We start from the raw sequence: 13,117 nt of genomic DNA on the forward strand, positions 1-13,117 counted from the left end.
GCAGTGGGAGCGGCAGTGCAATCTAGCACTGATTTCCTTCACATGTGTAATGGGCTTTTTGTTTGTTTTTATTGCTAGCTCACTCTGGCCTTAAACTAGCAGCCATCTTCCCGCTACCTCCAATTGCAGGGATAACAAGGCATGCACCACCACACCTGGCTTTGTGGAGACTCGGAGAAAGTTACATGCCCCAAAATACTTGCTACTCAGGAAGTAGAGTGCAAATGTTAGCCTATGAAAACCTACCCCCCAAAGTACAGTTGCACAAGTGTGCAGGGAGCTTTGGTAAATACACACGGCCACATCACTTCACATTCCCCACAGAACACTAGAAGCCTGGCTTTTACACATGAGAAATAAACATTTTTAGCCCTTCCTTTCTATCAGTCCCCATTGGCAATTGGATCAGGATGGGGAGAGGCCTCTTGGTTTTAGTTAAAGCAAGCCGTACACCAGTGACTAACATGGCACTTCATGATGCTAGAGCCTAAACACATCTCCCTCTCCCCAATTTACTCTTCTCACCCCATCTAGAGACTAGAGGTCCTCCTGCCCTTTTTGCCCCAGGATCCTTGATAGTTTAGTATCTGGTCAAGGGGCAAATTTCCCCTTGCCTGCATAAGGGTGAGTGCTTGAGAGGTCAGGTGGGTGGGTGGGTGGAGACAGCCCTAGGGAAGATGATCTCTCCACTGTAGACAGTAGAAAAGGATTGCAGTCAGACTTGACTTGAGGCACCTAGTAACTCATGCAAATCACCAAGGAAGATTTTCAAATGCAAAATAAAGGTGGGAAATAAAATAGACCCACAAATAACCAAGTCAAAATGATGCTGCACACAATGTAGAGAAACCAAGAAGAGGAAAAGTTAATGTATTCAATGTGCAATTGAGAAGTTAATTGTATTAAAAGTATTATTACTTTTAAAAAAGAACTCATTTATAGACATATGAAGGTTTTAAATTCATTATTACGGAAATAAGTAACCTTTTAATTTGTGTGTGTGTGTTATGTGTGTGCAGGTGCACACACTCATGCATATGTGTGTGGAAGTGAGGGGTCAATATTGACTGTCTTCCTCTATCATCCTCCACGTTACATTTGAGACAAGTTGTCTTATTGAATGTAGTATTTACCAGTTGGCTAGATCAGCCAGCCAATCAACCCCCTTGGATCCTCCAGTTTAGGACTTCCAGTACTGGGGTTACAGGGATTGCTGGGCCTGGCTTTTTATGGGTGCTGCAACCTGAACTCAGGTCCTCTTGTTTGAAGGGCAAGCATTCCACCCACTGAACCACTTTCCCAGCACCACTTTCTTCCTAGATGGGAGACATATTTGCGTGAAAGCTATGTCAAAGAAGATATAGAAATTCAAAGCTCATTACAAGAAGCTGGATATCATTAGTCCTTAGGGAAATACAAAAGACATCAACTGGCACCAATCTACTATCTTCAGAGCTAACCATGATGTGAATGGTTTAGAGCGTTCACGGACATGTGATAACAATGTGAAATGTCACAAAATGAAAAGGTCTCAAAAGCCATTTGTAAATTTCTTATTGTTGTGATTGGAGTGGCGGGCTACGTTCCTGGCACCCGGCCGCCCACACAGCTAGCTTTATCTGAAATAATTACACGGAAACTGTATTCTTTTAAACACTGCCTGGCCCATTAGTTCCAGCCTCTTATTGGCTAGCTCTTACATATTGATCTAACCCATTTCTAATATTCTGTGTAGCCCACAAGGTGGCTTACCAGGGAAGATTTTAACCTGCGGCTGTGTCAGGTGGGAGAATAATGTCAACCTCCTGACTCAGCTTCTTTCTCCCAGCATTCTGTTCTGTCTACTCCGCCTACCTAATTTTCTGTCCTATCAGAGGCCAAGTAGTTTCTTTATTACTTAACCAATGAAACAACAGATAGAAAGATGACCCTCCTCCATCATCTTATGATATTAGATATACAGATATCATAAAGCCCGGCCATTCCACTCCTGGACATTTCCCTACAGCGAGTGAATGCCAGTATCCCTGCAAACACTTGAGTAGCAATGTTTGTATTACCTGTTAGCTAGAAAAATATCTATTAGCAGAAAAATATGAATGGACAAATAGTGAAAGTTTATATAATAGACCCTACTTGATAGTAAGAGGGAATGTCCTGATGGACAGGGGAATAGTGGATGCAGATGAACAGGGAGGGGACAATTGTAGATGGGGAGTGAATGGGGCTGAATGGGGGGGGTTGGGGTAGATGGAGGCACAGATGGGAAAGTGGATTAGAGGAGTGAATGGAAGTGAACAGGAGGGGGCCTGGCAACAGTGGTTGGATGGGAAGTTGGTAGCGTGTAGGTGAGGATGTACAGTACGTTGTGGGTGTAGATAAGATGGGTTGAGAAGTGATAAGGGAGCAAGTGGGGTCAGCTAGCAGTTGGAAGGGGTAGGTGGAGGTGTGTGAGCATGGGTATGGTAATGCATAGGGCTGGGTGGAGGTGGATGAGGGTATATAAGGGAGCAGATGGGCGGCAGATGAGGAATAGCTGCTTCTGGATCGTGAATGAATGGGGTGAGTGGAAGTTGGATGGATGGTGGATATCAATGAACAGTGATAGGTATGAATGGAGGCACATGGGGAATGGATAAGGGCACATGAAGGTAGATAAGATGTGGATTACGGGCAGTTCAGGTGGATAAGGATGGATGGGCTACATGATTGGTGGAGCTGGACAGAGTATAGATGAAGTTTTAAAAGGGTGGATGCAGGTGCATGGTGGGTGGATGTGGGTTTGCTGAGGCACAGTTCTATGGGGCGAATAGGATATTAGGTTGTGTAGATGGCGGATAAACAGTGGAGCAGGGTGTGTGGAAGAGTGTATAGATGGTGGGTGGAAGGGTCCTGAGCAATAAACAAGACAGGTTGGAGGGGGTGAATAATGATGAATAGTGAAAGAAAGATTGTGTGTGTGTGTGTGTGTGTTTGTGTGTGTGTGTGTGTGTGTGTAGGAGATGTGGGTCAGAGTTGGGATGTGTGGAGGGCCAGTAGATGAAGAGGGTGGAAGCAAGTGGATGACAGGTGACCAATCTAGGAGATGTGCAGTGGGGTCATGCAGAGAGGTATTGGTGAGTGTGATGGAGAGTATGGAGGGATGTGAGCTGGAGGATAGGGCATGAGGAAGAGGCTGGTGTTAGATTCATGGTGGAGCAGTATAAGCATAGGGGTTATGGAGGGGCAGTACATGAGGTAGGTGGAGGAAGTGGTGGATGGGAGGTTAGAGGGATTGTGGATATGGGATATGGGCCGAGGTGAAAGGTTTGTGAAGGAGACTGATGGGATATGAAGTAAGTGGAAGGGAATGGGCAGGGAGCGTAAGGAAGGCAGTGGATAGCAGCTTGATGGCTGGGGCGATTTGTTGGCAGGAGTGATAGGGTATGGAAGTGGAGTAGAAGGGAATGTAGGATGTATTAGAAAGTGGTAGGTAGATAATAGGTGGAAGGCGAAGGGGGCTTTGGAGTAGAAGGGAGCTCAGTTGCCAAGAGTGACTGACAGGAAGGTGATAGGAAGGGTGTGGGTGGGAGATAATGGCAGTATGTGGATGTGTGTGGTTGAGGAGGTAAGGTGGAAAAAGGAGCTGGGTGGTGGTGGAGCACGCCTTTAATCCCAGCACTCAGGAGGCAGAGGCAGGCGGATGTCTGTGAGTTCGAGGCTAGACTGGTCTTACAAGAGCTAGTTCCAGGACAGGCTCCAAAGCTACAGAGAAATGGTGTCTCAAAAAAGCGGGGAGGAGGGGGAGTGGATGGGTGGTGGGGGTTGTAGGGGTGTGAAGGAAGTGCTGTGTAAGGAGATGTCATGGAAGGAGGTATAGAAAAAAGTAGCAGGGCTATATAGAGGGAACATGGATGGGAATGTGTGAGGAGGGAGGAGGGTCACAGAGAGAGGAGGAGCTGTAGGAATGGGAGATAGAGGGAATGAGGTTGTGAATGGATAGAGGGAATACAAAGGTGGGAAAGTGAGGGAAAGGGAGGAAGAGGGAAGGTAGGGAGAAGGCAAGAAGGGAGGGACAGGAAGGGAAAAGAAGATGGGGAAATAGAACGATGATAAATGGAGGTGATAAATATAGAGAAGAGTCAGGGATGGATGGAGAACTGGGAGGAGAAGTAAAGGAAGGAAAAGGCAGAGAGAAAAGAAAGGTAGAAGAGGAGAAGAGGGAAGACAAAGAGAGGGAAGAAGGAAGAAAACAATCATTGGAAGACATGGTAGGCAGACCATGAGGAACTCCCACAGACCGCGCTTCTGCATAGACACACCCCACTGAGCACAAGTACAACCTGCGATGTTCACAAAGATAGGGCGTAGCTCCCCTAACCCTACAATATAGCGAAGGGAAGAAGATTCCTCAGAGTTCAGTGGTATTGAGTTAACCAATGGGGGGATTTAGTCATGTAAACTCTTTAAACATCTACTATCAAAGCAAATATATTAAAGCATAATTCTATGAGAATTTGTACAACTGAAATATAAATGATCACATAATAAAGCTTCATTACAAAGGGGGCATCTGTACTTAAATGAGTAAATTGTATTGTATTGATTGCAATGTACTGTATTGTATTGAACCTCAGCAATAGATTTTTAAATTGACACAGCAGGATTATGTTATTGAATTATAAGCCAGTAGGCTCTAATGCTAAATACAGATCCAGTGAAAGATTGGGAGGTGAGAGGAGCCTCCAGAAAAGAATTGCATACTAGACTCTGTGGTAGGTAGCTTTTTCATGATACTGGGAGAAGGTATTGTTCAAACCTTTAGCTTAATGCCTAACCTGGGTTTTACCTGGGTAATCCTAAGGTTTCTGTGTTTGTCTGTACTTTGGAATATTTTGTTCTTAAATTATATTTTCCAGGCTCAAGGGGGACAGACTCCTGACTCCTGCTTAGATGCAGTTTTCAGCTTTCACTTTCTTCAGCTGATGCTGGAAGAAAAAATAATAAAAACACACCTAGCCTGATCCTAATTACAGAAGGCTCCTAACAGAAACATATGTTAAGGTTAAAAAGAAAAAAGAATCCACTCTCACCGCACCTATTCTAAGCAGAACATGGACACAGGGTGGTAATGTTCCAACCCTTATGAAACTACGACAAAACGCTATTGTGTAGTCTGGATTGGGTACCTGGCACCTGTTCGCACTCCATATATGAAACACAACACCCACAACGTGAGACTTACGTAAAATAACCACTGGGAATTTTCTTATTTCTCTTTCTCTCTCTATGTACCCAGGGCCTCCTGGTCTACGAACCTGAATGCAGTGGTTGTCTTTCTGGGAATTGCATGCATCCAGCACTCTGGGGCTGGGGCCGTTGTGGTTCTGCTTCCTTCTCTGTCTGTGTTCATGGCCCTGGTAGCTCTGTACATGAGGCACTGTGACCTGATCCATCAACCAGAGAAACGTAAGTCACACCTTAGGTTTGGTGGCAAGAGGGTCGGGGTTTCTTACCTCCTCCTTAAACTGACTATGAAACCTGGTCTACAAGAGCTAGTTCCAGGACTGGCTCCAAAAACCACAGAGAAACCCTGTCTCGAAAAACAAAAACAAACAAACAAAAAACAAATAAACTGACTATGACATTTTTGAACTCATGGAACTGCAGGTTTCCACAGCCAGAGGATGTCCCATGTCTCTGCCTTTACCCCCCACCATCACCCCCATGCAAAACCAGCTCAAGTTCTGACATTCAGTTTCTCTGTCCCTCTCTGGCAGTCACAAAGCACAATTGTTCTAGAATCTCATTCATCTATGTCACCCACAAACATTTACATGCATAATACTCATGCACAGTATCACATACATAATACACATTATACACTGTGTAAATGCTTGTGTTAACTACTTTTAAAAAACCAAACCTGTTCTAGGTGTCATCATTGTTCACCAGTAGAGACAGGTGATGGTAGAGATAAAGTGAATTGCTTCATCTTAATTTAAATTTGTTTGTTTTTCTGTGACAAGATCTCAGTATGTACAGCAGTTTGGCCTTGAACTCTCATGTATTCTACACTGGTTTTAAACTCAGGATATTCATGCATCCATCTCCTGAGATCTAGAACTACAGGCATGTGTCACTATGCCTGAATCCTAAATTAATTTATTTTAAAATATCTTTAAATATATATATAATTTCATATTTTGAAATACATGTAATTTTTAAAATTATATGTGTATACTTAATTTTTTAATGGCAGCATCTAAGTGCAGTTGCCCTAAGAGACCAGAAGAGGGCATCAGATATCAGATCGCTTTGGAGCTAGAGTTACAGACAGTTGTGAACCACCTTATGGAGGCTGGGGAGGAACTCTAAGTCTCTACAAAAGAAGCAAGTGCTCTTATTCACTAAACCATCTCTCAGCTTCTAAATTTACTTTTAATAAATACCTAAAAATATAAAACAAGCATATTGTTGAGGTATCATGTGATGTTTTAATATAGATACATATATATATATATTGTCTGTAATATTTAAATTATGCTAAACATGTATCATTTTATTATGATAAAACACTCAAAATATTTTTCTACCTTTTTTAAATTTTAAATACATGGACTTTAACTGGACTAGTGGTACACACTTGCAATTTTGTCATTTGGAAGGTATAAGCAGAATCAAGGGTTTAAGGCCAGGCTCACCTCAACCACATAAGCATATCTGAGGCCAGACTGAGGTACATGAAACCTTGTCACAACAACAACAAAAACATAAATAAAACACACAGAATACTGCTGTTATCTATAGTCACCCTGCTTTACAATCGCACACCAGAACTTCCAGACTGTATCTAACTGTAAGGCAGCACCCATGAACCAGTTTTCCTGCCTTCCCTCTATTAATCAGATTCTTCAATTAAGAAGTACAATGTTTTTGTAGGCAGAGGCTGCTTGTCTCTTTCCAAACTGCTCAGATTCGATATAATCACACAGAAACTATATTAATTGCAATATTGTTTGGTTAATCACTTAGGCATAATTATAGCTGTCCCTTACATCTTAAATCAACCCATTTCTATTATTTTATACTTTACCACAAGGCTTGTGGTTTACCAGTATCAGCACATGGGCCTCTTTCTCCTCCAGCAGATACATGGCATCTCTTTGACTCCACCTACTCTTACTTCCTCTATCCGTTTGGAATTCCTGCCTTGCCTATTCTGCACTGTGATAGGCCCAAAGCAGGTTCTTAACTAACAGAGAGGAATCCCACATCACCTCCCATTTTCTGTCTAAATAAAAAGGCAAGTTTTAACTTTAACATAGCAAGATTACATACAACAAAACAGTTATCAGGCAAAAAATTATAGTTATAATATTTATATCTACTTTATCTTTAATCATAACTAAGAAAATAAGATAATTATAACTATCTATTCTTCAACTTCACCAAAGACCTCAGTAGGATATAATATTACCTAAGTTAACAGGCAACTTCCAAAACTCTAGAATTGACAGAGACATCTCACTACCTGGACAGTCACCCAAAGTTCTTCTGTAATGTTGCAGCATTCATCATTAGCCTACAGGCCCATAGTATCTGGCAGACATTTCCATGAAGAAAGAAATTTCAAAGACAGCTCTGGCAGCTTGTCAGTCACTTTCTTCTATGTCCTGCAGAATATCTGGCAGACTCTTTCATGAAACAGGAACCCCAAAGGACTATTTCACCTTCTTTAGGCGACTTTAGCAGGCAGGTTTCTATGGGTTTTGTATGTTCAGTTTATACAGCACACCATCAAGCAGTCCAGGAAAGAGCATTTTCTTGCCCAAATGGCTAACCAACTCCATAAGGAGCCTCTTTGATGCCCATCATCCTCTTGAAGTAGATAGGTGCTCCAGGACCAGATGTGTCTCACTGTCATGAAAGTCCTAATTTTTTTAAAAAAAAAATTTAAATGCCATATTCTGTCAGTCTTTGAAAGGTTTGAAGAATAACTATCCATCTAGAATATATCTCTGTACATCTAGAAAACCTAACTAACATGAGTACAAGCTTGAGTATTATAGATGACTATCTTTTCATCTGTATTTCTAATTATTCATTATATTTTTAAATGAGCACCACAAATACAATACCTTAATCAAGAGTAGAAATATATGCATAACAAAACTGACCTTAAATTTGTATCAATAAACCAAGATCCATACATATCCCCCTTTAAATGTAAATTTAAACATTCATAAACAGTATTTAGGAATTTGGGCATAGATATCTCTGAAATTCTTCCTGCTTTTTGTTGGGCAAAATAATTTTAGATGTTCACGGCAACCTTTTTGGGGGTCTTGGTCCATCAAATCACATTAGTCTGGAAGGAATCCACAGGTTCTCATCCTTTGTGAAAGGAAAAGCAGAACCTTTTTTTTTTTTACAAAGCAACATATCCTTAGACCCAAATTTTGAAGTCAAGATACCTTTAAAATATATATGTTGGTTTGCAGCCCCTAGAATCAAATATCTCTCTGTAGTGAAAAAATTCAAAGAAAACACAATAATATACATAATCCAGACTCTCTGTGTATATCCCATTTTACATGGCTTATTTTTCTTTACTCCTTTAACCTATGACTGTACTCTTTTATAACTATCTGTACTCTTTTTTCTTTATCCCAAGCCTATGTAAATTTATCCAACATTGTGACCCATTTAGAGATCTCTTTTATCTAAATCTGTCTTTTTTGCCTATCTATAATCCTTTTCTGACCAGGACTGCTTCTTAAAATGCTAAGCAGCATGGCTAGGACTAAGGCTGCTTTGCCTTTTGGTTCCACCCAATCCAACTTGGTTGAGATCCATTCAGTGTCAGCTCTTCAAGTCATGCTCACAGTCCCAATTTCAGGAGGGTCTATGTTGCCATTAAGCAAGTTGTAGCACTCTGCTCACAAACCCCATCCAAATGCTCTGTAGCCAGACCTTCTGAAAGAGTCAGAGCTCTGTTTGCACGGATAAACCAGGAAGCCAGCTCCTAAATAAGCCATGTAGCCTTCCTTGTGACTGCTGAGTCAGGAAGACCTCTCTTAAAGGAGCCATGGTGCCAGCAAACAGCTCATTCAGAAAAAAAAAAAACTTGTGGCTACCAAGTAGCCATGCTTGGCTCCCATTTTTGTGGTTCTAAAAGCACTCTTCTTTTTTAAACTTTTTAGGCCTTATGTAGATGTACATTGCCAACATTAAGTGTCATTTTGCAGGCATAGACGTTTTGCTCATTTCCCAGTTTCCCAGACCCAAAATAATCACACAGAAACTGTATTAATTACATCTGCACAATACTCCAATGTACCTAACATATCATCTGCGCAATAGTCCAGTGTACCTAACATATCATTGTTGGTTATTTTAGACAGATGGCACAGGCTTAGAACTCACTATGTACTCAAGGATGCTCTTGAACTACTGATCCTTCATCACCCAAATGCTTGGATTATGAGCATGTGGCTCAACGCAGAACACACTTTTTATACACTCATCTATTACTGGACAGCTCACAGAATACACTTCTTACCTAATGCAAACACTGCTGTTACACACATGCAAACACCTTCAGAGCTCCCCCTCCTGAATCACATGACCTGAAGTTGATCTCATCCTCTTTTAATGTCTGGGGGTGCTTCTTGTTGCTTTCCTCAACACCTTCATCTCCTTTGCTCCCATCCTCAGTACCCAAAAATTACTCACATATCTCCAGACTTTATCAGCACTAATATTCTTCTTTTACTTTTAATTGAAGTCATGTTGATGGAAGTGAAGTGATGTTTCTTCATGATTTTGATTGGCATTTCACAAATGATGAATGACACAATCTTATCAGTGTTTATCAGCCAGTCACTTTTATGTACTGTTTGATAAATTATCTATTCAGGTCTTCTGTCCATTTTTAAAACTGGGACATTTGCACCTAGTTATTATCAACTTATAGAAGTCTGTTATAGCCCAAATGTTGACCTTTGTTGCGGGAGGTCCTCTCGTTCCTCCAGCCTATAGCTGCTGAGATACCAGCCCATTGGGGCATGGTCTCTCTCTCTTTAAAAAAGCAGTCACTTCCCTCTCCTCTCTCTTCTTCACTTCCTGCTCCGTCGGTGATGAGACTCCCTTCCTGGTTGCGTAGAGGACTGTTGCCTGGGACAGTGATCTGTAAGTTTTTTTCCCCTTTAAATAAATACCACCCTATTAATCATAATTCCAAACTGGTGTGGCATTGTTTGTGACTTACGCCTTCAGACCTTATACTGGGTGTGTAAATTACAGTCAGTTTCTTCCATTTAACACTTTGCCTTTTTGCCCAATTCATACTGTTTTCTTTGACATGAAGTTTTTAACCATTAGCCTAACTCTCTCTCTCTCTCTCTCTCTCTCTCTCTCTCTCTCTCTCTCTCTCTCTCTCTCTGTGTGTGTGTGTGTGTGTGTGTGATTTAGATTTCATTTCCAAAAGTACAAGATCACTTTTTCTTTGAGAGTTTGATGGTTTTAGGTCTTTAATCTATTTTAGGTTAATGTCTTGCCTATAGTATGAGGTAAATATTCATCCTCATTTTTTTGCATATGGATATTCATTTTCCTCATCTCACTTTCCTTCTGTGGAATATAGGTACTCTGTTAGAATTATTTAGTGACATACATCTGGGTTCTTTAATGGTTCCAGGAACTTATATTTCTGTCTTTGTATTAGAGCTACACATTTTCTTTTCTTTTCGTTTCTTTCTTTCTTTTTTCTTCCTTTCTTCTTTTCTTTCTTTGTTTTTCTTTATTTTTTGTTTGTTTGATTGGTTTTGGTTTTATTCATTTGTGTTTGGGGGTTTTGCTGAGTAATAGACCTGACTATCCTGGAACTCGCTTTGTAGATCAGGGTGGCATCCAATTCACAGAGCTCTACCTGCCTCTGCCTCCCAAGTGCTGAAATTAAAGACATGTGTCATCATGCCCAGCTTTGTGTAATGTGCTTTGAAATCAGAGAATACCAGGCATTCAAATTTGTTTTCAATTATCCACACTATTTTGACTATTCAAGGGAACTTGAGATCTCTTATAAGTTTAAGGACATTGTCCTATGTTCTGTACACCAACACACAAACACACAGTGTTGATAGGATCTCTTTGACTTGAGTTAGCATTTTAATGCATATACTCACACTGATACTGCCTTCTTAACTTTCTTTAAGAGCAATCATTATGAGGATCCAAGTTCACAATCAGGTTTTTACCGTTAATTTGCTTTTTTGTTTATTTTCAATGTTTATATATGTAAGTGCATATGCACATGTGTGTAAACACTAACAAAGGTCATAAGAGTAATTCTGCTCTTTTTCTCCCAGCATACAGCTTAGCTTTTCTCATCTAGTTCTGTTCTTCCCTGCCATCATAGGCTCAAAGCAGTTCTTTATTCATTAACCAATAAAAGCAACACAGAGACAGAAGGACCTCCCATACCAAACAAGTGTGTATTGATTTGGGGGAAAAACTCACAATAAGGGTAGAGAACCACTATCCTCTGTGGATGCAGGAAGTTGTGACCCAAACTCTGACCACCAACTAAGAGAGAGCAAAAAGGGGCAAGCATGCTTCCTGTCTGTACTTATAGTACCTCAGACCACACCATTATAGGCTTGTATCCAAGAGGTAATTTGCTGGATGAATTCCCACAATACATTTTTACCCTTTATCTTTTAAAGCAATGTATATTGTTTTTAGAAATTGAGCCATCCTTGGATTATAGATATGAATTCCCCTTGTTGTGGTATACAGTACTCTTAGTATGTTCTTAAGTTTGGCTTCCTGGTATTTTTCTTAAAGTTTTTGCATTTACATTTAACAGGGGTTATTTTAATTTTTAGTTCTGTTTTCTTGCCGCACCTTCATATGGTTTTGGTATCAGGCTAACTCAGCATCTCACAGAGCATTTTGACATTCTGTCTCATTTTAAATTTCTCTATTGAGTTTGTAAAGATTGACATTAATCCGTTGTTAATTCTTCAAGTGCTTGGTAAAAAAGGTTCCCCCCCCCCCCCCCATCTTGGGCTTTTCCTTACTGAGATTTCTGACTTCTGATTTGGCCTCAGAATCCTCCGTGGTTACAAGATGTTTCAAGTTTCTTCTCTACGACTTAGCTCAATGATCTCATGTGTTTCTAAGAACTTGAGCCGCTTCCTCTCGGTTATATATTTTGCTGTCACTCTGTTGCTTACAGCGTTCTCTCTCTTACTTTTGTGACAACAACTTTAGTATGGTTTTACTGTGTCTTTCACTTCCAGTTTTGGCTGTGACTATTTTCACTCCCACCCCTTCATGATGCAGAAAGATTTGTCTATGTTTCTGGCATTTACAGGAGCAAAACTTGGTTTCCTTGGGCTTTGTTTTGTTTCCTATCATGTTTCTCTTTTATTGTCTCTACTTCTTTCCTTTATCTGACATTAGGTTTACTTTGCTCTTATTTATTTAGAGTCTTGAAGTGCCAGCTTAGGTTATGAGAGATTTCTTCCTTTCCAGTGGCCATAAACTTTATCTTCACTGTTATATTTGTTACCATTTGTCACAAAACCTTTTTTTTTACATTCTTTTATTTCTTTTATAACTGTTTGTTTAAGAGAGGGTAGTCTTGTAGGCCCCCCTCATCAATATTAAGATTTCAATCTCTAGTATATGTATTCACCCATGACAAAAATTCACTATGATAAAAATCTACATATTGTTTCTAATATATAGTATGCATTTTAATAACGGTTCATGTATTATTTTCTATTCATGTTATTTCTATTTTGGGGGTGGGAAATTTTGTTTTGTTTTGTTTGGGGATTTTTGTTTGTTTGATTGGTTTTGGTTTTTTGAGACTGGTTTTCTTTATTCAATAGCCCTAGCAGTCCTGGAACTAGCTTTGTAGATAGGTTTAATTTTATAATCAAATGTATCTACCCTCTCTTTTGTTTCTTGTAGATTCTGAGATATGGTAGAATAAGTTAGATTTTTTTAAACTTTGGATTAGTAAAATGCTTTCTTTTAGTTTTAATATTGTGTTTTTGACTTTGAGCTATTGGAAGTGATATTCAGATAGATTTTAGGAATAAAAGCATCTTCTGTCTATATT

At 40.1% G+C, this 13,117-nt stretch overlaps 1 protein-coding gene across 1 annotated transcript in view; it reads left to right on the top strand.

Annotated features, from left to right (window-relative positions):
- The window catches only part of Slc15a5 (solute carrier family 15 member 5), a 114,280-nt gene that overhangs the window by 16,545 nt on the left and 84,618 nt on the right, over window positions 1-13,117 (top strand). The window contains exon 3 of the mRNA XM_075981924.1: window positions 5,279-5,448. Coding sequence (XP_075838039.1) covers window positions 5,279-5,448 — 170 coding nt within the window. The remainder of the gene's footprint in view (window positions 1-5,278; window positions 5,449-13,117) is intronic.

The sequence above is a fragment of the Microtus pennsylvanicus genome, chromosome 8 (genome assembly GCF_037038515.1).
Source record: "Microtus pennsylvanicus isolate mMicPen1 chromosome 8, mMicPen1.hap1, whole genome shotgun sequence".
Taxonomy (NCBI): domain Eukaryota; kingdom Metazoa; phylum Chordata; class Mammalia; order Rodentia; family Cricetidae; genus Microtus; species Microtus pennsylvanicus.